Here is a 26,421-nt window from a genome sequence, read left to right as displayed (position 1 = left end):
GGTTGAATAAAGGCATTGTATTACAAAGAATTTTTAAATGGAATCATTACTTTTCAAAAATTATTATAATAATTCCAAGGCAACAGAACAAGTATACAAAACAGTGTCTCTGATATTTTATTATGATAACATTAAAATGGTCACCATAAATTGTCATTATCTGTTAGGAATGCATGAAAAGACACATGATATGCTATTCTCTGGTATCCAGTTTCAATTATACAAGTACATCAGAAGTTTTCAGTTTTTATTATGGGTACACTGTTCAAAATTTAATTGCACATGTAGAAAGTTTTAAAGCTGTTATTTTGTCCATAATTTCATATGCTCCTATCATAGTTAGTGCCCGAGTTAGTTGGTCTCTTAAAGCAGTAGTAGTTAGTGACAAGTCGTTACTTTCTGTTTTCCACCTATCAAGTGCTTGGCGGACTCTCTCACTTAATGAAACAGTGCTGAAAATTTTAAAGATAATATTATTTTAATTACCAATTAAGAACATTCAAGTTACTTAAATATTATATACCTAGGTTTTCAAATCAATTTACCAGGTGAAGTGAGGATTAAATTATAGGTGAAGATAGTTCATATAAAATTAGCACAGAGCTTGGCAAATAGTAAATGTTAGCTCCATGCCAACCCTTGTTTCCTTGTAGAAAATCAATTCAATTAACATTCAGTTTTAAGAAAGATTCACTCAGGATCTCAAAACAATAATTGTGGTTTATTTATTCTAAGGCAGTGTATTACAGCTGTAGTACTACATATAACTCCATCTCATGACAACTCTCTTAGGTAGGTATACCCATTTTACCAGTGGAGAAACTGAAGTACCCAGAAGTTAAGGGACTTACCCAAGGTCACAAAACTAGTTGTAATTTAAAACCAGGCAGTCTGCCGTGAGAGCCCTTACTCTTAACTACATTACCCACATGGTAATATATAATACATATTATTGTATTACAGTAAACTAACATCAGATTTTATATTATATATTATATATATATAATATATAATAAAGTAACATCAGAGTCCTTTACAGCAAATTAAAATTCATGTTAATATGATGTTTCAAAATCTTACAATATCAAAATGATATAAATCAGAACATGAGAATAAGCTTATACTGCATGTTGTTCTTCACACATACCTCTTTGCAGACATATCTGTTTCTAAGATGACCAGGTTTAATTTTTGACACAAAAATTTAAAATTTGTTTCAGTGATGTTATTGGCAACTATGTTGAAGATCTTCTCTAGGATTTTCTCTACATTTGAACATAAACAAAAATTAAGCCTTTTCTTTTGAAAAACATACTCTATATTGCATTATTTTATTATATCTGGGTCCCTTACTTGTGTGCTCCTATCAAATGTCTATGTCAAGTAAAATTGAAAAGTAAGATGCAGACCTAATATACAAACTGAAATTTGAACCATTTGTTCTATTTCTTCCAAAATCTGACTCATCAACATGTAACGGCTATTTAAAAGTACATTATAAGCAACTTCAAAGTGATTTTCAAAACCTTTCCTTAGTTCTTTGGGGATTTGAAATGAATTTAACACCGTCATTTGATTCTAGCTTTTTAATGGGCTTCTTTATGTACCATCTTAAAAAACCCAAGTTACCGTCTACTATAAATATAGTGTATATATGTATATTTTATTCAAATCACTTTAATGAATGCTGGCTTAGAGATAAGTAGAGAGTTTTTAGGTTTTTTATTTTTTTTAAAGCTTCTAGCTAACTTGGACTAGATCTATTTTTTGTTATTGATTAAGGTACTTTGGGAATTTTTAAGAACGAGCAATCTCCCACCCCTCTGTAATCATCTCAGTCCCTCAGACTAGACTGTATGCTAATGATATAAATGGAAGTCCAGTATCCTCAGCAAAATTTTAAGGAAAGAAGCCCATGTTCTTTGTTAATTGGAGAGTAAATATATTTCCCATGATAACTTCCTCTCCACTCTCTCTGCGTGCCTGCAATATGAAGGCCCCTTGGCTGTAAAGAGAGGATATAAATGACTAGGGTGCTCTCATTTTTGCCGACTTTGATCTGTTGCCACTTCTCTAAAGTCTCTTCCTGTTACCTAATAGGAAAACTTTATGTATTCTTGGAAACTTCTGAAAACTTTATTTTATAGAAGTAGTTATCATAAAATATTTCCTTTTTAATGATAATACCAAGCAGAACCAACTTGCATATCAAGTTAGAAAAAACAGCTACTGTGACTTTTAATTTTATCTCTTAGGTTCCTTTTATCAATGAGGCCCAAGTCTTAGAAAAACTTCTAACTGGTAACCATGCATATGGATGTATATTGTGGCTTAAAGAGGACTGCACATTTTTAGTGACAGTCTCACTAGATTATGAAATTATGTTCACATAAGCTCCAGACAGGGAACATAATAGAATGATGTGGAGGGATGGTTTTGTATATTTCTCCAAATCTGGATCCATACTTATTAAATTGATTTAATACCTCTTAAGTACTCATTGAATTGGAGGACCAGACTCTCGATCCATTCTAAGGATTGACAGTGAGAAGCAAAGTCAGAGTCCCAGGAAAAAGCTTAGTTGTTGGGAATTTAGCCCCAAGGAAAAAATTGGACAGCGAAATTTCTATGCCAGAGTCTTGGAGAAACCAGTCTCCATCTGGTCCAGTGGAAGGATATTTAAAGAAAATGGACCTGCTCTCTGAAATAATCAGGGACAACCAAAGGAATGCTTAAGGACAAAGAATGAAGACTACCCACAACTGCTGACAGGTGATCATAGTGGGCCAAAAGCTGAATGGCTTCAGTGGACAAGATCTAAGTACTTTTTTCAAGGCCAGATGAGAGTTTTAGAACAACTACATGTGGTGATACAAATCAGAACCCATGAAGAAATTTTTGTGTGGAATATCTAAGTCTGGGCCCAGCCATGATGGAAGACCTGTGGAAGAACATTGAGGCCAATAACTAGATAGCAACTCGCCCTCCACTTGGGTTTGCCTGTTTTCAATGGTTTAGTTTGTGTAGACCCAGATTAAATAATCTGAATTATCAAAATAAACAACTAACCTTCAGAAAAGGGAAAATGGTAAATATTTTAATGCCTCTGCCAGATTGAAAACCTCTAATGAAAGCATACTGTCTTTTAATTTATAGATGATACTAGAAAATGACTTATAAGCTAGTAGGTCACTCACTCATCACCTACCATCTCTTTGATCTGCTCTCTGTAGATAGTGTGCAATAGTATAGAGTTGTTTTCCTTTACAGATTTCCATTGGAGGTCTCAGCAAAGGGTTATCATCAAAATTTATCTCCTTCAGTGAAAAAAGGTTGTGGATACCGTTAGGCAGAACTGTTAGATTGTTTCCTAGTAGAAAAGAAGTTATAGTTGAATTATACCTTTCTTTATAAAGAAAAATCTGAAGATAAATAACAATTACTTATGGGGCATTTACTGTGTCTCACTGGCAACGTACCAGATATATGAAATATAAATTCTTATCATTGTTTCCTTGCTGGGTGTGAAAAGAAGTATAGAAACAGAGCTGTGGTTCTTTTCTCTCAGAGGATGGCAAAATGAGGCAGGAACTGTCCTCTTATAGTCAGGAAAGGACTTTACAGAGTAGGTGTGATGGTAATTTTTTAAATAAACTTATTATTTAGAATAATTTCAGATTTACATCAAGTTGCAGAAATTGTAGAGAATTCCTGTAGATTCCTTGTCCACTTTTAGTTTCACCTAATGTTATCATCTCACATTATTGTATTACATTTGTCAAAACTAGGAAACATTGGCACATTACTATTAAATTTCAGACAATTTTGGATTTCATTAATTTTTTTCTATCAGTGTCTTTTTCTATTCTAGAATCCATTCCAGGATAATATATTGCATACAGTTATGTCTTCTTTGTCTCCTCTGGTCTGAGACAGTTGCTCAGTCTTTCCTTGTTTTTCATGATCTTGACAGTTGAATAGTACTGATTAGGTATTTTTGTAGAATATTCCTTAATTTGAGTTTATCTGACATATTTTCTCATGATTAGAATGGGATTATGGGTTTCTGGAAAGAATACCACAGAGGTGAAGAGCTCTCATCACATCAGCAGGGGTACATGATACCCATATGACATTACTAGCGATGTTAAGCTTGATCCCTTAGCTAAAACAGTGTCTTGCCAGGTTTCTCTGATGCAATGTTTTTTCTTGCCCATACTCTATATTTTTTGGAACTGAGTTACTAAGTCTAGTCCACCCTCAAAGAGTGGGGATTAAACTCTACTTCCCTAAAGTGTAATGTTTTCAAGACACTTTAATCCAAAATAAACTGAACATAAAAAATAAAACTGTGGTGACTTACAAGGTAAGACTTCGTAATCATTTAAAGAGGAACTGGCCTGTAAGTTTGCCTTTATATTATTAATGCATTTATAGTTATTATTTATAGTCATAAAGGAATCTGGTTCCTTTCAGTGAAGAATGGCATTCAGAAACCAAAACCAGGATACTAGTTTTGCTCATTGCTTCTAGGAGTGTGTATGTATAGCTATACGTGCATATACATACCTACATATGTATATGGGGTTTTACAATGTACATTTTAAGTTCATAATTATAAATATATATGTGTGTTATTGCATATGTGTAATGTATATATGTCACAACATATAGTATTTAGGGTCTGGCTTTTTTCATTTAGCATAATGCATTTTAGATTTATTGCTGTTTAATGACGTATCAATAGTTTGTTCCTTTTTATTAATGAGAAATATTCCATTATATGGATGTACATACATCATTCATTCGCTAACTAAAGGACATTTTGAATGATTCCACTTTTTGGTGATTATGAATAAAATCACTCTATATATTTGCACTCAGTTTTTTATTGAATATAAATTTACATTTCACTTGAAAAGTGTAGTTGGGAGTGTGATTGGTGGGTTGTATGGTAAATATACATATAATTTTATAAGAAATTAAGAAACTGTTTTCCAGAGTGTGTATCATTTTGCATTCCTGCCATCAATGTATCAGAGTTGCAGTTACAGATCTTGGTATTGTCAGATTTTAATTTTAGTTATTCTAAGAAAAAGATTTCATTGTAGCAGCTCTTTCTGCCCCGTGCTTTAATAAAAGCACCTTTTTACACACACACACACACACACACACACACACACACAATCTCATTGTAGATTTAATTTGCATTTCTCTCATGAATAATGATTTGAGTATATTTCCTGGTGCTTATTTGCCATTCATATACATTGTTTGTAGAGTATCTGTTCAAAATTTATGCCAATTTTTATTGAATCAACTGTTTAATTTTGAGTTTTGAGAATTATTTTGTGTGTATTCAGCAAATATTTTCTTCTGATCTGTGGCTTTTCTTTTCATTCTTTTAACAACACCTTTTGAAGGGCAGAGATTTCTAATTTTGCTGAAGACCAAATAATTTTTTTGTTGATTGTGATTTTGGTGTTGTATCTAAGAAATTTTTGCCAAGGTTGCAAATATCTTCTTCTCTGTTTTTATCTAGCAGTTTTATAGTTTTAGCTTTTACATTTAGGTCTGTGATTCATTTTCAGTTGGTTTTTTATATGGTATGTGGTACGGATCAAAGTTTGTTTGTTTTATTAATGTTGCAGTTTGTTTTGTTTTTTGGCTTGTGACCATCTAGTTGCTCTAGCATCATTTGTTGAAAATACTACCTTCTCCACTGAATTACATTTGCATGTTTGCCAAAAATCAGTTGACCGTATATGCCTGGGTCTATTTCTACACTCTCTGTTCTGTTCCATTGATCTATGTCTGTCATTTTGCCAATTGTACACTGTCTTTACTACCACGGCCTTTCATAAGGCTTAAAAATCAGGTTATATGAGTCCTTCAACTTTGTTCTTTTTTCAAAAGAATTTTAGCTATTCTATTTCTTTTGCCTTTTATATAAATTTTAGAATTAGCTCTTTGCTTTCTGAAATAAAAAACCTTGCTGGGATGTATATTGGAATTGAGTTGAATTTAAAAATAAGTTGGGGGAAGATGACATATTAACGATATAAAGTCTTCCAATTTATGAATACTATATTTCTCTCTATTTAGGTCTTGTTTGAGTCATTTTCTGTATACAGACCTTACATATACTTTGTCAGATTTATACCTATTTATATGTTTTTTGGTGTTATTTTAAATGGTACTTTTAAAAACATTCAATTTCTAATCATTCATTACTAGTATACAGTTACTAGAAATACAACTGACTTTCGTATATTAACCTTTTATATGGCAATCTTGCTATAATTTCTATCCCTTTTTTTGTTGCACTAGTTAGGACTTACAGTATAATGTTGAAGAGGAGTGGTGAGAAAGGGCAGCCCTGTTTTATTCCTGATCACAATGGAAAATAGTTAAGTCCTTACCATTGAGTATGATATTAGCTGTAGTTTTTTGCAGGTGCTGTTTCTCAGGTTGAGAGAGTTACCTTCTATTCCTTGTTTTCTGAGATGTTTTGCTCTTGTTTGTTTTATAAAATCATAAATGATAAATTGTATTTTGTCATAGGCTTTTGCATATCTAGTATGATGTTCATGTGGCTTTTCTTTACTCTATTGATGTTGTGAATTACATTGGTTACTTTTGAATGTTAACCCAACCTTACATTTCTGGAATAAATCCCACGTAGGATATTGGTCTTTAAGTTTCCTTTCTCATCATACTATCAAGGTAATGCTGATCTCATAGAATGAGTTGGAAAATGTTTTATCACTTTTATGAAAGAGGATTTTAGAAATTGGCATTATTCCTTCTTTAAATACTTGATGGAATTCACCAATGAAATAATCTGGGCCTGCTTTAACAAATTTGGGCTTTCAGCCCCCAATGATGCTTCTTGTTACTCACCACCTTGTATAGGCCCTTCCCATATTATACCAAGATTGGTCTGTGTGATCACTAAAATAGAGTAGAAGTGATGGTGTGTCACTTCCAAGATTTGTTTTAGTAGCTTTGGATTTTTTTTGTTAAAGATTTTATTTATTTGAAAGAGAGAGAGAGCATGGGGTGGCGGAAGGAAGAACAGAGGAAGAGAGACAAGCAGACTCCGAGCTGAGCACAGAGCCTGACACTGGGCTCGATCTCATGACCCTGAGATCGTGACCCTGAGATCATGACCTGAGCCCAAAACCAGGAGTCAGATGCTTAACCGACTGAGCCACCCAGCCACTATGCCCCCAGCTTTGGATATTTTTAAAAAGATTTTTTAGGTTCACAGCAAATTGAGTGTACAGAAATTTCCCATATACTTGCTGCCCCCAGACATGCATAGCTTTATAAAGCAAAATAGTTTTGCTATTTTGGTATAAAAGAATCCAGCTGCTCCTGCTTGTTGCAGCCTGCCTAGTCTATGGGGAGGGGAGGGGCTCTGTTGAACCTAGCACCTCCTGAAGCCTGGTAGTGGTCACTCAGGGTTGGGGCCCAGTGTTGGGTTTGCCAGGTTAGCCACCAAGCTGCTTTCTCATGATCACCAAGTCACAGGTGATCGTGCCACTGGAGGCCTGGGAAGATTGCCAGTGTAGCCATGAATGGGAGAGCAGACTTCCGATAAAAGAAGCTTGCCCACCAGTGACCCAGGTCAGCCTTGGGGGAGACCGAGGCGGTGAGGGACAGTTTCCCCAGAATACTCTGCACTTCCGCAGGAGCTGTTACTGGAAATGAAACTCAGACAGTGCTGGTAATATATGTGGGTGGCCACGAGCTAGCCACTGGAGAGGATGGCTGCTATGCTGTTGCTTGTGGGCTGGTGGAAACCTCAGCAGAGAGCCCTCGAGGGCCTCAGAGTGCTAAACTTTGTAGAAATTTCTGATACAACAATGGATAACTAATATAATAGCTAATGGCTGAAAAAAAAAAACTCAGATATAAAGAGCTGCCAACTGTAGGGAAGGAGTTTCTCTTTTTAGTCCAGCCAACTTAAGTGCCTGATGAAGCAACAATAGCAACAACAACAAAAATCAACATTCTTTGGAGAGAAACAGAATACAGAGTCAAGGAGTCATAAATGGAGAAAAAAGAAAATGTGACTCACTGCTAAGAGAAAAAATGACATTTAAAAACTTTAAAGCAGCTAATATAACTATGCCAAAGAATCTAAAGAAAGATATGCCTCATAATCAATGAATAAAATAGGAAATCTTAGGGGAGGTATATGAACTACAAAAAAAAAAAAAACACAAACAGAAATTCTAGAACTGAAAAATACAATATTCATAATAAAAAATTAACTGGATGGATTTAACAGCAGAATAGAGATGGTAGGCAAGGCAGTGAAATTGAAGACAAGATACCTAAAGCTTTGTGTACACACATGGCACACACACATGCACACACACAAAATAAGGTTTTATAGGGCAATGTGAAAAGATAATTAGTGTCTCACAAGGAGAAAAAAGAGGAAATGAGGCAGAAAAAAGTATTTGAAAATATAATGGTTGAAAAATTCCCAAATTTGATAAAATGCATAACTATACAGACAAGAAGCTCAGTGAAATCCAAGCAGTATAAATACAAAAAAAACACATCTAGGATGGCTATCACAGAAATTTCAGAGTAGAGCTCTCAAAGAATCAGCCCCTCCACTGAATCAGTCATAAGATGGAAAAGACTGATAGAATTAGCTGGAATTTAATCCAAATCTTACAGTAACCAGGAGAGTGTTCAATGAGGATAAAAGCAGCAGAATTTAGGTAAGAGAGCCCTGAAGCTTTTTCACTCGTTTCCCTACCATCGTCCATTTCCCAGCATGGCCATGGCTGCCACTGAGATGGCACATACTGACATTCCTGATGCAGCTTGCAGCTGTCAGAGAGCTAATAAACTACCCTGTCCTTAAAATATTGTGGTTTTGTGTTTGGCCTGTCTGGTGGTTCCCCAAGGGACTGGCACAAAGGCCGACTTTTGTTTTACTCTTCCCACTCATTCTGAGTTGCTTTACCAGTAGCAGTTGCATGCCCACCTGGAGCGAGGGACAGCAGACACAGCAAGTAGCAAACAGACCCAAAAGCCCAGGAAGAAAGAGGCATAGGAAAAAGTTTCTTGAGGGAATAAGGGCTCAGAGATGCCAGAGTGTATCCTGGAGAAAATGGAGTACAACAGGCACGCCTAGGACTGGACACATGCAGAAGAAACCTGAGAAAATCCTAGGCTTGCACCTAAGGTGGATCTCTGGGATCCACACAATCAAGAAAGGAAGACTAAGAGTTGTAGGTGACCTGGCTTGGCACTGAAGTACCCCAACTTAGAGCTAAGCTGCAAGGACTGGGAGTGTAATATGTTCTTTCCTTCTTTTGCTCTAGGTATTGAAAGATGGGAAAAGATAATCTGTGCAAATAGCAACCAAGACACCAGCAGTGATTTTACTAATATCAGATAACATAAACTTTAAGTCAAAAACTACAATTACAAAAGACAAAGAAGTATATATTGATAAAGAATCAGTACATAAAGAAGATATAACAATTATAAATATATACACACCAAACAACAGAGCCCCAGAACAGGAGGCAAATATTGACAGAATTGAAGGGAGCAATAGGCAGTTCTACAATAATAGTTGGAGACTTTAATACTTCACTTTCAACAATGGATACAACATTTAGACAAAATGTCAGTAAGGAAGCACAGGACTTGAACAACAATATAAAACAACTAAACTTAACAGACATATATAGAACACTCAAACCAACAATAGCAGAATACACATTCTTCTCAAGTACATAGATCATTTTCCAGGATAGACCATAATGTTAGGCCACAAAACAAGTCTCAATAAATTAAAAATGATTAAATTATACAATATACCTTTTCTGGCCACAGTGGAATGAAACAAGCAAAAATAACCGATGGAAAACTGGAAATTTTACTAATTTAAATAACATACTTGTAAAAGTGTGGAACCAAAAGGAAAATTAGGAAATGTGAAGAGATCGGGGTGCCTGGGTGGCTCAGTTGTTAAGCGTCTGCCTTCGGCTCAGGTCATGATCCCAGGGTCCTGGGATGGAGCCCTGCATCAGGCTCCCTGCTCAGCGGGAAGCCTGCTTTTCCCTCTCCCACTCCCCCTGCTGGTGTTCCCTCTCTCGCTGTGTCTCTTTCTGTCAAATAAATAAATAAAATCTTAAAAAAAAAAAAAATAGAAAAGAAAATGTGAAGAGATGAAAGGAAATGAAAACACAATATACCAAAACTTGTGGATGCTTAGAAAGAAATTTGTAGCTGGAAATACCAACACTAAAAAAGAAATACCTCAAATTAATAACTTTACATTTAAATAAACTAGAAAAAGATAAGCAAAGTAAAGCCAAAGCTAATAGTAGAAGGAAGCAATAAAAATTAAAGTAGATATAAATGAAACAGTGAATAAAAACCAATAGAAAATGAAACCAAAAGTTGGTTCTTTGAAAAGATCAATTAAATTGACAAACCTTTACCTAGATGGACTAAGAGAAGAAGAGACAAGACTCAAATCACTGAAAATCAGGTATGAAAATGGGGACATTACTACTTATTCTACAAAAACAAAAAGATTATATAGGGTATTCTGAACAATATTATGCCAACAAATTAGATAGCCTAGATTAAATGGACAAATTCCTAGAAACACAGAACCTACTAGGACTAAATCATGGAGAAACAGAAAATCAGAAAAACCCATAACTGGTAAGGAGATTTAATCAGTAATGAAATATCTCCCAAGAAAGAAAAGCCCTTGGGGCGCCTGGGTGGCTCAGTCGTTAAGTGGCTGCCTTCGGCTCAGGCCATGATCCCCGCGTTCTGGGATCGAGCCCCACATCAGGCTCCTCTGCTGGGAGCCTGCTTCTTCCTCTCCCACTCCCTCTGCTTGTCTCTCTCTCACTGGCTGTCTCTGTGTCAAATAAGTAAATAAAATCTTCAAAAAGAAAAAAAAAAAAAGAAAGAAAGAAAAAAAGAAAAGCCTGGGCCTGATGGCTTCACTGATGAATTCTTCCAAATATTTAGAGAAGAACAAATATCAATTCTTCTCCAACTTTTGCTGAAAACTGAAGAGGACAGTACTCCTCCTAACTCATTGAGGCCAACATTACCTTGATACCAAAGCCAGAAAAAGAGAGTACAAGAAAACTGCAGACCAATATCCTTTATGAACTAATCCTCAACAAAATACTAGCAAGCCAAATCCAACAAAATATCGAAAGGATTATACCTCATGACCAGGTGGGATTTATCTTGAAATGCAAGGGTGGTTCATTATAAGAAGATCAGTGAGTGTAATACATGACATTAAGAGAAAAAAAGGAGAAAAAAAAAAACACGTGAAAATTTCGGTGCAGAAAATCCATTTAACAAAATTCAACACTCAAAAAAAAAAAACCTCAATAAACTAGGAATAAGAGGGAACTCCCTCAGTATGTGAAAGGGTATGTATGTATGTATGTATGTATTTTTAAAGTTTATTTTTCTCAGTAATGTCTATACCCAGCATGAGGCTCAAATTCACAACCCCAAGATCAAGAGTTGCATGCTCCCAACTAAGCCAGCCAAGCACCCCAGGAAAGGATATCTATGAGTAACCCATGGGTAATATCATACTCAAAGGTGAAACACTAAAAGCTTTCCCCTTACAATTGTCCCTAATATAGCCATAAGACAAAGATGCCCACTTTCATCACTGATATTCAAAATTGGGCTGGTAGTTCTAGCCAGTCCAGTTAGGCAAGAAAAAGAAAAGATACCCAGAGTGGAAAAGAACATGTAAAGCTATCTCTATTCACAGATGACATAATATTATATAGAGAAAATCCAAGAGTCCACAAAAACTAATAGGGCAAATAAGCAAGTCGAGCAAAGTTGTAGAATCCAAGATGAACACACAAAAATCATTTGTGTTTCTATATACCAGCAATGAACAATTCAAAAAAGAAAATTAAGAAAACAATTTAAGTTACAATACCATCAAAATTATGTAGGAATAAACTTAATCAAGGAGTTTCAATACTTAAGACCTAAATGAAAGCTCTCCTGTGTTTATGCATTGGAGAACAGTATTGCCATCTGAGCAAGCAATTTAGGGATTCAATGCAATCTTTATTGTAATTCTATGTTTTTTTTTGCAGAAATGGAAAACCAGATTCTTAAATTCTTATAGAATTACAAGGGGCCCAAATTACAAAAAATTTTGAAAAAGAAAAATAGAGTTGGAACATTTCCTAGTTTCAAAAATTACTACAGAATTACAGTGATCAAAACACTATGACAAAATAAACGAACAGTAATCTGTTGTGTTTCTATACACGAATAACAAAGCAGCAGAAAGAGAAATTAAGAAAACAGTCCCACTTACAGTTGCACCCAAAACAATACTATGCCTAAGAATAAACCTAACCAAAGAGGTGAAAGACCTATACTCTGAAAACTATAAAACACTGATGAAAGAAATTGAAGATGACACAAAGAGATGGAAAGACATTCCATGCTCCTGGATTAGAAGAAGTATTGTTAAAATGTCTACACTGTCCAAAGCAATCTACAGTTTTTATGCAATCCCCATCAAAATACCAACAGCATTTTTCACAGAGCTAGAATAATCCTAAAATTTGTATGGAACCAGAAAAGACCCCAATTAGCCAAAGCAATCTTGAAAAAGAAGAAGTTGAGGTATCATAATTCCAGATTTCAAGTTATATTACAAAGCTGTAGTAATCAAAACAGTATGGTACTGGCAAAAAATAAACACATAGGTCAATAGAACAGAATAGAAAACCCAGAAATGAACCTACAATTATATGGTCAATTAATCTTTGACAAAGCAGGAAAGAATACCCAATAGGAAAAAGATAGTCCCTTCAACAAATGGTGCTGGAAAAACTGCACAGCTACATGCAAAAGAATGAAACTGGTCCACTTTCTTATACCATACAAAAAAGAAAATTCAAAATGGATTAAATACCTAAATGTGAGACCTGAAACCATAAAAGAATCCTAGAAGAGAATACAGGGAGTAACTTCTTTGACATCAGCTGTAGCAAATTGTTTCTAGATATGTCTCTTAAGGCAAGGGAAACAAAAGCAAAAATAAACTATTGGGACTACATCAAAATAAAAAGCTTCTGCACGGTGAAGGAAACAATCATTGAAACTAAAAGGCAACCTACAGAATGAGAGAAGATATTTGCAAATGACATATCTGATAAAGAGTTGGTATCCAAAACATATAAAGAACTTATATGACCCAACCCCCCAAAATAAATAATCCAATTTAAAAATGGGCAGAAGATGCAAACAGACACTTCTCTGAAGAAGACATCCAGATGGCCAGCAGTTTGGCACCTATCAGAATGGCTAAAATCAACAACACAAGAAACAACAAGTGTTGGCAAGGATGTGGAGAAAGGGGAAGACTTGTGCATTGTTGGTGGGAATGCAAACAGGTGCGGCCACTCTAGAAAACAGTATGGAGGTTCCTCAAAAAGTTAAAAATAGAACTATTCTACAATACAGCAATTGCACTAATAGGTACTTAGCCAAAGAATACAGAAATATTAATTCAAAGGGATACATGCACCCGATGTTTATAGCAGCATTATCTACAATAGCCAAATTATGGAAAGAGCCCATAGACTAATAAATAGGTAAAGAAGAGGTGGTATATATATACAATGGAATATTACTCAGCCATAAAAAAGAATGAAATCTTGCCATTTGCAATGACGTGATGGAGCTAGAAAGTATTATGCTAAGTGAAATAAATCAGTCAGAGAAAACACCATATGACTTCACTCATATGTGGAATTTAAGAAACAAAACAAACAAGCAAAGGGGGGAGAAGAGAGAAAGAGAGGCAAATTAAGAAACAAACTCTTAACTATAGAGAACAAATTGTTACCAAAAGGGAGGTGGGTGGGGGATGGGTTAAATAGGTGATGGGGATTAAGGAGTTCACTTGGGGTGAGCACTGGGTAATGTATGAAAGTGTTGAATCACTATATTGTACGCCTGAAACTAATATTACTCTGTATTGTAACTAAGTGGAATTTAAATAAAAACTTAAAAAAAAAACAGTATGAGAGTGGCATAGGTTCAACATATAGACCAATGGACTAGAATTGAGAGTCCAGAAATAAATCCATATTTTATGGCCAATTAATTTTTGACAAGGACGCTCAGACCACGCAAAGGGGAAAAATAATTTTTTCCAAAAATGATGCTAGAATAACTAGAGATCTGCATGCAAAGGAATGAATATGGATCCCTACCTCACACCATATACAAAGATTAACTCAAAATCAATCAACAACTGAAATATGATATAACTGAAAATTATAAAAACTCTTAAAATGTAGGGGGAAGTCTTAACGTTCTTGGATTTTTATAATGGACTAGTAGTTATGACACCAAAAACACAAGCAACAAAAGAAAAAATAGCTAACTGGACTTCATAAAAATTTTAAACTTTTATGTATCACAGGACTTATCAAGAAGAAAAGACAACCTATAGAATGAGTGTAAATAATTGTAAAACATATATCTAATAAGGATCTAGTATTCAGAATATATAAAGAATTCTTTCAACTCAACAACAAAACAACCCAATTAAAGCCCATTTTAAAAATGGACAAAGGACAGGCGCCTGGGTGGCAGAGCTGGTTAAGCATCTGACTCTTGGTTTCAGCTCAGGTCATGATCTCAGAGTCCTGAGGTCTGGCCCTGTGTCGGGCTCAGAGCTCAGCACAGAGTCTGCTTGTCTGTCTCCCTCTGCCCCCCACCCCATAAATAAAATCTTTAAAAAAATAAAAATAGGCAAAGGAATTCAATAGACAATTCTCAAAAAAAAGATATACAAATGGTCAACAAGCACCCAAAAAAGATGCTCAAATCATTAATCATTAGGAAAATTCAGATCAAACCCGCAATGAAATACCACTTCACATTCACTAGCATAACTATAATCCCCCCCCCAAAAGTAAAACAATATTGACAAGGATATGGGGAAATTGGTATCATTGTACATTCATAGTGGGAATGTAAAATGGTTCTACCTCTGTGGAAAACAATTTGACAGTTCCTTGAAAAATTAAACGTAAAATTACCATATGACACAAGAGTTCTATCTCTGAAGAATTGAATGTACTGAAATAAACACAGGTGTGCACATGTTCACAGCAGAACTATTCACAATACCCAAAAGGTGAAAGTAGCCCAAATGTCCATCAGAGAATGAATGGATCATCAAAGTGTAGAAGATTCAGACAGTGTAATATTATACAGCCATAAAAGGAATGAACTACTGATACAAGCTACAACATGGATGAAGCTTGAAAACATTATGCTAAGTGAAAAAAGCCAGTCCAAAAAAGTCATATATTGTATGATTCCATTTGTATGACATATCCATGGTATTAGGTATGTCCATAGAGATGCAGTGCACATTGCTGGTTACCAGAGGGAGAGTGGAGGTGAGATGAGAAAGCAACTGCTTAATGAATAAGGGTTTCCTTTGGGGTTGATGAACGTTTGGAACTAGACAGTTAGTGGTACATTATGCTACCTTGTTAATGTGCTAAATGCCACCAAATTGTTCGCTTTAAAACTATTTTAGACTGTGTGAATTTCACCTGAATTATAATAAAAAACACACTTAGATACAGCATAGTCAAACTGCTGAAAACCAAAGATGAGTAAATCTGGAAAGCAACTAAAGAAAAACAGTTCAACATGAAGACAGAAAAAGAGTTAACGGAGGGGAGAAACAGAAAACAAATGGTAAAATGGCTGATCTAAATCCAACTATACCGTAGCGCCTGGGTGGCTCAGTCTGTCAAGCGTCTGCCTTCTCAGCTCAGGTCATGATTCCAAGGTCCTGAGATCAAGCCCTGGCACTGGGCTTCCTGCTCAGCGGGGAGTCAGCTTCTCCCTCTCCTTCTGCCCACTCCCTCCACTGGTGCTTTCTCTCTCTCTCTCTCTCTCTCTCTCTCTCTCTCTCAAGTAAATAGATAAAATCTTCAAAAATAAATAAATAAATCCAACTATACTAATAATTACATTAAATGTTAATTGACTAAATACCCCAATTTAAAGGCAGAAATTGTCATAAAGGATGAAAAAGCAAGGCCCAACTATATATACTTTTATAAGAGATGCATTTTGAACATATAGACACAGACAGGTGCTGTCTACAGGGAATGTACTTTAAATATAAAGACACATATGTTGAAAGTAAATTGATAGTAAAGATAATACCATGAGAACAGTAAGCATAAGAAGACTAGAGTGGTTATCTTAATATTAGATAAAATACCCTTCAAAATAAAGATTATTACTGGAGATAAAGAAGGACATTTGGGGATGTCAGATGATAAAAAATTCATTAGAATTGAAAGTCATAATAATCGTATATGTGCATTTTTCTCATAACAGTTCCTCAGAATACATGAAAATAGTTGACAATTAAAGCAAAAAATATAGAATTCCACAACCATAGTTTTGGATTTTAACACTGTTCTCTAAGCAATTAACATAACAACATACCAGTAAAGACAGAAGATTCCAACAAAACTACTCACCACTTATATGATATTCATAAAACATTGTAGCTAACACTTTCAGAATACACTTTTAAAAGCATATATGGTGTGTTTATCAAGATAGTGTATATGCTGAGCCATAAAGCTAGTCCCAAAGAATTTAAAAGGATTGAAATCACAGGGAGTTTGTTATCTAACCACAAGAAAATAATTGCTTTTCTACTAAATGTTCAACAGCAGAATAGTAAAACACAGTCTATTCAGCATTGAGAGTGAATGGTCCCCAACTACACAGAATAGTATGAGTGAATTTCACAAACATAACGTTGAGTGAAAGAAACCAGATATAGGAGTATATATTTTATGATTTCACTTAAGGTACGCTGTCTGAAATCGTGATAGTGTTTACCCTTGGTTAAGAGAAGGTCAAGAAGTGACTGGAAAGGAGCAAGAAGGGGTTTCTGGGAATGTCTTCTCTCTTGATCTAGATCCTGAAATATAGGTTTGTTTAGTGTGTGGAAGTTTATTGAGCTGTATACTTACAGTATGTACTTTCTTAAAAGTTGGGAGATACTTGATAACTGACATATAACATTAGTTGCAGGTACATAACATAATGATTCAGTATTTGTATATATTGCAAAATGATCAACATAGTAAGTCTAGTTAACATCCACCACAACATATAGTTACAGTTTGGTGTTTTTTTGTTTTTTGTTTTTTTTTTGGCAATGAAAACTTTTAGTGTCTCTTATTTTAGCAACTTTCAAATATACAAAAAGTATTATTAACTATAGTGATAACTATATTATCACCATGCTGTATATTACATCCCCAAGACTTATTTATTTTATAACTGGAAGTTTGTATCTTTTGATCGCCTTTATCCATTTCACCTAGATCCACCCCCCCCCACCTGTAGCAACCACCAATCTGTTCTCTGTATCTGTGAGTTTACTTTTGTTTTGTTTAGATTCCACATATAAGTGAAATCATGTAGTATTTGTCTTTGGCTTATTTCACGTAACAAAATGCCCACAAGGTCCGCCCATGTAATTGCAAATGGCAAAATTTCCTTCTTTTTTATGGCTGAGTAATACTCCTGTGTGTGTGTGTGTGTGTGTGTGTGTGTGTATACACCACATTTTCTTCATTCATCCATCCATTGATGGACACTTAGATAAATAATGCTGCAATGAACATCAGGGTGCATATGTCTTTTTGAGTTACTCTTTCCTTTTCCTTTGGACAAATACCAGAAATAGAATTGCTGGGTTATATGGTAATTCTACTTTTAATTTTAATTTTTTGAAACAATGTGTACTTTTTTCAATATGTATTTATACTTAAAGAAAAAGTGTTTTAAAAAACTGGCAACAACAAAGACCAGAGAGAGAGAGAGAGAAAGAGAGGCTATAGATAGGAGTCCTTTCGGAGGCTGTTACATTAGTACATGTGAACAGTGGTGCTATTCAAAATATTTCAAAACTTGTTTGGCATAAGCACTGACCCATCAGAATGGATGCCATCTGTAAACAACAGATAAACAATGATAACGTAACTAGCTGATTTCAGGTAGAACAAGATGAAAGCCTGCCTGATAGCATTATCAGTGCCTATAGAGAGAACTATGAGGCAAGAGAACTGTCTGTCCTTTTCCCCAAGGACAACCGCAAGCAGTTTGTATGTCAGTCCACATTCCTTTCATTTGTTATTTTGGCTCCTTGGAGAGAGGGCCTAACATCTGTTTAAAACCTACATCGCTTTCTGTGCTTAGTGATTAACCTTTTGTCCTCACAGTTCAAAGAGTAGAAATTATTATTTTCAATTTACAGATTAGGAAACAGAAGATTAACGCTAAAATAAAAACTTCCTACTGAAGCATGGAGCTAGAATTCTAAGATTTGTCCTACTCCAAAGCTCATGCTATGAGGAAAGAAAGGAATCAATCTCTAAATCCCTTTCATTGGTATATTACCTCACATTTATGAAACTATTTCCATAAATTTTATTTAATTATATTCCCATAAGTCTATGGACAGCAGAAGTTAGAGCTTTCTTCAACACTGAAGTTCAGTGTTTTCAGTCTTCCTAAATTCACTAGGGACAGAGAGGATTAATTCACAAGAGTGTATAAACATTTTTTGCTTGAATAATGCTTTCACAGAATGCTACCTGCTTTCAATGTCTCATTCAGTTCACGCACCTCATCTATAGCATGGGTATTCTGGTTAACTTCACTTTATAAATGGAGGAAGCCGACTAAATGAGATTTGAACTCAGCCCTTCTAACTTCATATCTGGCAGTAAAAACTGGTGACTTGTAGCATACTAATTGTTTAGCAATTGTCTCTTAGCTCCAAACTTACTTCTGTGGGTTTCTTGACTGTTTCCCTTTTAGTGTCATCCCAGCAACAGTCTTACCCCACCAGCAGCATGAACCACAGTCTGTAGTTTTCCCAACCCTTGCAGAACTAAGGCCAGCACTCTCTCATGCTCTCACCCTGCCATACTGCCTCTGTCTATCTGTCTCTCTCTTTTTCTCTCTCTCACAGGTTCAGCTTCCTCAGGTGGGTTATAACCTCTTTCCAGAAAGCAACTGGACCTTATGCTTTGCTCTCATTTTCTGTACCTAGGAAAGCCATTTCCTTTCAATGAGCACTTAATATATTATGTTGGCTGCTGTTCTGTCTTGTCAGCAAAATTTGCAGCCTAGACATGAATACTCTACTTGTTGATTATGCTTATTGATTACGCTTGACACTTACCACTCAAGTTTAGTTGCTGGAGATCATTTAAACATAGAAAAGATGGCGGCAGATAACTTATTTGATTGTTGTGTGCATTTAAACTAACCAAACTTCGCAATTCCCCTATATTTCTTGGAATCTCTCTGATTGCATTATTTGAGATATCAAGTCTTTTAAGTTGAGTCATATTAGACAGCTCTTCTGGAAGTCTTGTTAACTGTAACAAAGATTAAACAATTACATTTTTAACAAATATTTCTATGACTAAAACGTTGTCCAAAATCAAATGGAAGGATTTTTTTTTTTATCTTAAAAAGGGATATTTTCACGATGTCACAAATTCTTTGTGACTTCCTTCCTTGCTAAAAATAGTACATTGAGTGGCATCCCAAGTACCTCCCCAGTCTGACCAATGCTACCAATTAAACCATATGGCTTATTAACCCACTATCTTCACTCTCCCAACACTTAGTTTTCCTTACCACCTATCCCTTTCTTCTCTCCCTGAATCTGACCTGCTTTGGTTTCTTCTCCTCCCTGAAGTTTTTCCCAACTAATCTGTCTCACATTTGGTATTTTTATTCCTATTCTCATCGGTAGTGCTTTTTATTGGTCCCTTATGTATATTTTCCTTGCATTGTTAAATGACATGATGTATGTTTTATAATTTTTTGTGTACATGTTCCCAATCAAGATGCATTTTGAGTAAGTGCTCAATAAACCCCTTAAGAATGGACTCACACAGCTTGGCATTGTAGCCTCAAAAAAACTCCTAGTATAAAAAGTGTTGCAAAATAACAGGAATTAAGATACCCTACTATGGTGAAGAACAAATGCACATATTCAGAGAAAATATGGCCATCACAAGTGGCTTTTGAAATAAAGGAAGCTCTACGAGTAAACCAAAGAATTTTGAATAAATGGGCCCCTCTGAAATAACCAAAAACCAAGGTAAATACTGAATATTGTGCTCAGTGTTCTTTCATATATGAAAGAAGCATAAGAAGCAGTCCTCTAGGGGCACTTGGGCGGCTCAGTCAGTTAAGCGTACAACCCATGATTTCGGCTCAGGTCATGAAGATCGGGCCATGCGTCAGGCTCCACACACAGTGTGGAGTCCACACTTGAGGATTCTCTCTCTCCCTGTCCCTCCGCCCTTCCCTCTTCTCGTGCTCTCTCTCATTCTCTATAATAAATAAATAAATATTAAAAGGAAAAAGGAAAGAAAAGAAAAGAAAACAGCCCCTAACTTCAAAGAGATTAAGATTTAGTTCAGGGGACAAAATATATACATAAGAAACCATCAGGAAACAGTATTAAACAATAGGTAATCCAGTGCCAAAATAAAGAGTACAATAATCGCTATATGGAAGTTTAGGGAATGTATATCAATACAAATCAGAGCTAAAGGAAAGCCTCACGTAGCAGATGGGACTCGAATGGCCTCTCAAGAATGAATAGGATTGAATGGAAGTTATAGGACACTTAAGGCAAGACAAATATCATGCATAAAAATGGGCCAGTGAGAGACTGAACAGTAAAAAGAGGTGATAGGAAGCAGAGGGAGATATGTTTGGAGAGAGAATGCAGAACTGGGCTATGGCAGCCCCTGATAGTTGGCCCTCAGACATAGGAGTCAGGTCAAGACAGGTGAGTAAGTTCATAATTTAAAACATAATAAAACAAATATTCTTTTATTTGGTTCTACAAGTGAACCAAATAAAGTTAACTATTTGCTCAACATTTATCAGAGGATGTACCTAAGAACCATGTGATAACAGAGCTACTACAGAAGGAAAACTCATGTTGGACACTCTTCACTTAGCAAAATAAAAGCCCTGTGATTAACCTGAACTCATTTTCTTCAGATGACTGTTTAGTGACTATCTGCTGTTCTAAATTAATCTTTTGGGCATCTTACTTCTACCCAAAATGGGTTCTCAGTCATCTTTCCAATCATATTTTTTTTTGAGAAGAGTTCTTGTAAATCATTTTTCCATCTGGTGATTTTTTTAAGGGTATCCAGCTTCATTTTACATGGTTGCCTGCTTTGCCTACTCTTTTTCTTTTTTCCTTTTTCTTCTTCTTTTTGTTTCCTGTCATCTTTCTTTTCTTTCTTTTTTTTTTATTGTTATGTTCAGTTAGCCAACATATAGTACATCATTAGTTTTTGATGTTCTTTTTCTTTTTTTAAGCAAGCCCTATGCCCATGGGGCTTGAACTCAGAACCTGAGATCAGGAGTCACAACATGCTCTACTGCTGAGCCAGCCAGGTGCCCCCATCTGGTGACTTTTGAAGTGAGGTTGTAATGATGTGGACTGGTGCCTTTGGCAACCACTTGCCATGAGTAGGCAATAGATAAGCAATCTGGATTCCTGAGAACAGTTCTCTGTAATGAAATCTGGTAACTTTGACAAGTCCTGATGAAAGAAAGGAGACTGAATCAAAGAGAGTAGTCAAGAGGCTCCTGGAGTAGTCTAGGCGTGAGGTGAGTGATGACCATGGGCCAGGTTGGAGATAGTGACACTGGAAAATGAAGGAGTTGATCCAAGAGTTTTTCAGAGGAAAAATGAGACAATTTTGGTGTAAGTTTCTGTATAACTAGTGATGGAAAGGGAAGAAAGATGATTTCATGATTTCTAGATTGGTAGGTCTGGAGAAAGTGACATCACAAACAGAAATGGAGAAATTGTGAAGGGAGTTACATTGGAAAGGAAGATGAGTTTGAATTTGAAATCATGTTGAGTTTGAGAGAGTAGAACAGAGAATTTCCAGGGAAACTGGGAACTGTGGGACTAAAGCAGTGATGAGAGATTAGCTCCAGTTATACAAATTTGAGGGTCAAATGCATGGTATGGTAAAAAGTTAATAGAAAAGAATTAAGGATACAACCTTGTAGACTTACACAGTAAAATACAGGAGGAGAAAGTGAGAGGATTATAAATCAGCCCAGGAATTAGTTGGTGATTATAATGCAGAACCAAAAAGTGTCTTTTAGTGCAATAACAACTTGAAAAACACATATATCATTTTCAATTCCAGCTACTTAAGCAAGTATTCCCTGGAGTAGCCTTTCTGGAAATGTATTATATAGCAGGTGTTAGGTTTAAAAGGGTAAGTAAGTTTGGGAAATGTGGGTTAAATAGAGATAAACCAGTTTCTTTAGTGCAGGACTCTTTAGAGCTTTTAATACACTAACATTCATTGTGATTCTCTAAGAGAAGAAACCAGTGCTTCTCAAAGCTATTTGATCACAGGAACCACCCCCACCCCCCCTTTTTAGGAGCAGTTCATGGGACTAGGTGTTTTTAAGGACAGACTTTGGGAAATCTTGTTCTAGATTGAAGTCCAGCCTCTATCGAAGGACTTTAATTTGACTGTAATGGCCAAATTAAACATAGCCAGATAATAGCTCTAGGGTCCTTTTCATTAGTTTACTAAGATCTTAATATAAATCAGCAATGTTTGATTTTTTAAAACTATTTCCATTAAATTCATTCTTACAGTTCAAGTAAAATGAAAAGCTAAATTATAAGAACATTTATTCATGCTGATCTAGCAATTCTTAAGGGAAAATTCTCTAAGGAAATAGTAAAATAAGAAAAAGGCTATATTTATGAAGTTCATCACAGCATTATATATGATGATGAAAAATTACAACATCCCTAAATGCTTAACAACAGATGATTAGTTACATATATCATGTATTAGCTGTAACAATTATTGGGAATTGTGTTATATTATGGAGAAATGCTTATATTAAGTGAAAATAGAAGAAACTAAAATTAAAATTGAATGTAGAATCTTTTTATACTTGCTTCACATACATTAAAAAAAGAGTAAAAGTAAGTTGTATCAACATATGACCAGTGACCAGTAGTTACATTACAATACTGATATGATTCTGGAATTTTTTTTACTTCATTTCTCGATTTCCTAAACTTTCAATAATGTGTTTATATTATAATCCATAACTTTAAAACTCCTTTTACAATTAAACTGAAATAAAAAGAAATCTATACAGTTGTCAACTTCAGTTACTTGGAATTTCATTTTAATGAAATATTTTTCTATGAAGCTTTCATGTTGAGAAATATACTTTAAATCCATGTTTGGGGTTTAAAATGAAAAAACCTATTCTTTAAAAAATAAAATATTCCAGCTAAATTTAAAACACACATATACTACAGTTTAGATTCTAATCTCCTCCAGTGCCAACTTCCCTCCAAAGCCCAAAATATCAATCTCTTACCTTTCTTCCATTTATCTGACTTATATTCAGCTCTTCCAATGATTGAAGTTGGCACAGTTCAGTAGGAAAATATATAAATTGATTGCTTGCGATGTTTAATTTCTGGATTCTTTTTAGGTTACAGATATCTGAAGGGATTGTCTGTATTTGGTTTATTGAAAGATCAAGTACTTGCAGATTTTCTAAAGTACACACTTCTATTGGGAAAGCTTCAAATTTATTACAGCATAAAATAAGAGCATGGAGTGATACCATATTGGAGATAGATGATGGAATTTTCCTTATTTGGTTTTCACCAAGATCCAGGTATTCAAGATTAATAAGAGAACATAAGTGTTCAGAAAATATGAGGAGTTTATTTTTATTTAACTCTAAATTAAGCAGTTGTTTACTAAAAGATATATCCACAGGTATTTCTGAAATATAATTTCCATTAAAATTCAAATAATAAAGAGAATCTAAAGCACAGAAACCTACTGGAAAATACATTATTTTATTATGACTCAATTCAACTTTAGTTATTTTTTTGCAATTTTTTACTTCAATGGGAACATCTGTGATTATATTTCCTGAAAATTCTAGAATGAACATATTATTAAGATGTGAGATATCTTCAGGTATTCTCACTATATTATTTCTGTTTACATGGAGTTTTCTTAAATTTTTGAGCTTATAGATGTTCTTAGGAAGTCCTGTTAATTTATTATAGCTAAGACTAAGACATTCCAACATTACACAGTGAGAAATTTTCTCTGGAATTTCTTTTAATAGATTTTTATCAAGTATTAGAATTTTGAGTTCCTTAAAATTCTCAATTTTGTGTGAAATAACTTGCAATTTATTGTCAGTTAGTTGGAGTTCTTTCATTTTGAGCAATTGAAAAATTTCCACAGCCAGAAAGGTAAGTTTATTATGATCCAGCAGAAGTTTTTCTAAATTTTTAAGCTCCCTAATTTCTTTTGGCAAACTGCTTATCAGGTTTCCAGTAAGGATTAGTGAAATTAACTTTGGAAGGAAACACAGAACTTTAGGAAATATTGTTAACTGATTATATTCCAGATTGAGAACCTTCAAGTTTTTTAAACTAGACAGAGTATCTGGTATATGTCTTAACTTATTTTTAGCCAAACTTAAAATTTCCAAGTTTCCAAGGCTTTCTAAGCCAGAAGGAAAATTCTCAATGTAATTGTTATTTAAAAAGAGTTGCCTCATATTCCCAAGCTGTGATATTTCTTTAGCTATATGTGATATTTGATTGTGACTGACATTTAATATCCTTAAATTATGAAGTAACTGAATTTCAGGCGGCAGTGATGATAACCCGTTTTCTTGCAAGGATAGAATTTCAAGTCCCAGCAGGTCACCTGAATCTGCCCCTTTGAAACTTTTGATTTGGTTCTTGTCCAAATATAGATATTTTACATATTTGATTTTTAAAATGTCCTTGGGGAATTCTTGTAAACCCTTGGCCTTGAGGTTAACTGTAAAGTTACCTGATCCTAAGCCAAGTCCTTTCTGATTTTCTTCAGAGAGCTGTGGACTAGTTGTTTCTAATGTTTCATGAGAAAAGAAGCCAGTGAAAGCCTGATACTCAGCAACCATCTCAGTTATTGATAATGGTGGACTTTGTGGAATACCACTTTTTAACCGCAAGCTATCATATATAGTGATTGTTTCAGAAAATTGAAGAGTTTTCCTTTGTTCTTCATCTCTCTTAGACTTATTTCCAGGGGACAATGTTGATGTATCATCATGTGTACCTAATCCATCATTTCTAGGATGTGGTTCACAAATCTGGTTGGAAGGTTTCCCATCATAAGCTTCCTTTAAAGAATTTGATGTTTCTTTAATAAATTCAGGTTTCACTGACCATGATGTAGATTCTGTCCTAAATTGACTAGTGATATCTTCTAGCTCTTCTGAAGTATGCTCCTTTTCAGACATCTTATTTGCTGCTATGTTTTACATCAGTACATGATTGTAACTCAATTTTAATTTTCATGTTTAATTTTCTCCTTTGAACCTACAAAACAAATATTAATATTAAAAGAAGACATATAATAAAGATGTTGAAATTACAAATGAATTTTATAATAATTTTTATTCTATAGTGAATAATTTAATAGATATTAAAACAATACATTTGGGGGCGCCTGGGTGGCACAGCGGTTAAGCATCTGCCTTCGGCTCAGGGTGTGATCCCGGCGTTATGGGATCGAGCCCCACATCAGGCTCTTCCGCTATGAGCCTGCTTCTTTCTCTCCCACTCCCCCTGCTTCTGTTCCCTCTCTCGCTGGCTGTCTCTATCTCTGTCAAATAAATAAATAAAATCTTAAAAAAATATATATTAGTAACATAAATTAATATTATATATGATTGCTAGTTAAAGATAGTTTATTGATTATGTATTTATCACAGGATGCCCTTGAAATCACATTAAAATTACAGAAAATGAGAAAGGAGACATAAAGGAATGAAAGAACTCAGCAAATTTTTGGAAAACAGAAAGCCATTGGCTCCCTGACATTCAGAGAGTGCCACTTGCGTTGTGGATATTGTAGGTTTACATACGGTACTGAAGTGTCTTGTCCCAACAAATTCAGTACATCATGATAATTTTCTAATAGGCAGAAGTAAAACATCTTAAAAAAGAGATGCTTTCTGTAAGACTAACTAGATGTAAAAAAACTTTTTCAAGAATTAAAGCCTGACTGTAAGTCTTTTGTGTGACTCCTGAAGTATCTGCACAGCTGTGCAGCACCCCTCCTCAGAGGTCTGGATCCCAGCTTTGTCAGTCCATCTTCCAAGTCTGTAGTTTTTAATAACCCAACCTCTTTCCTTCGTCTCTTCATCCTAGGGGTGGTA

At 35.0% G+C, this 26,421-nt stretch overlaps 1 protein-coding gene across 1 annotated transcript; it reads right to left on the bottom strand.

Moving 5' to 3' along the window:
- Positions 1-203: 203 nt before the first annotated feature.
- On the bottom strand, positions 204-25,574 carry LRRD1 (leucine rich repeats and death domain containing 1). The gene is made up of 5 exons (XM_045793274.2): positions 23,557-25,574; positions 19,322-19,520; positions 3,209-3,370; positions 1,148-1,265; positions 204-452 (listed from the first exon to the last, which is right to left on the bottom strand). The coding sequence occupies exons 1-5, from the start codon at positions 25,498-25,500 to the stop codon at positions 266-268; spliced, it is 2,610 nt and encodes an 869-aa protein (XP_045649230.1). The 5' UTR covers positions 25,501-25,574; the 3' UTR covers positions 204-265.
- Positions 25,575-26,421: the final 847 nt, after the last annotated feature.

Source organism: Ursus americanus, chromosome 3, assembly GCF_024610735.1.
Source record: "Ursus americanus isolate L20-20 chromosome 3, mUrsAme1.1.p, whole genome shotgun sequence".
Taxonomy (NCBI): domain Eukaryota; kingdom Metazoa; phylum Chordata; class Mammalia; order Carnivora; family Ursidae; genus Ursus; species Ursus americanus.
The sequence above is the reverse complement of the archived record's forward strand: the minus strand, read 5'-3'. Positions and strand labels throughout refer to the sequence as shown.

Bases quoted from the DNA above. Each gene is read 5' to 3' on its own strand.
- LRRD1 (XM_045793274.2), bottom strand. From the start codon at position 25,500: ATGTCTGAAAAGGAGCATACTTCAGAAGAGCTAGAAGATATCACTAGT. The intron at 19,521-23,556 runs GTAAGAGATTGA...TCTTTGTTACAG, and splicing joins GTCAGATAAATGGAAGAAAG to TTAACAAGACTTCCAGAAGA. The intron at 1,266-3,208 runs GTAGGTGATGAG...GTTCAAATGTAG, and splicing joins GAGAGCAGATCAAAGAGATG to AGAAAATCCTAGAGAAGATC.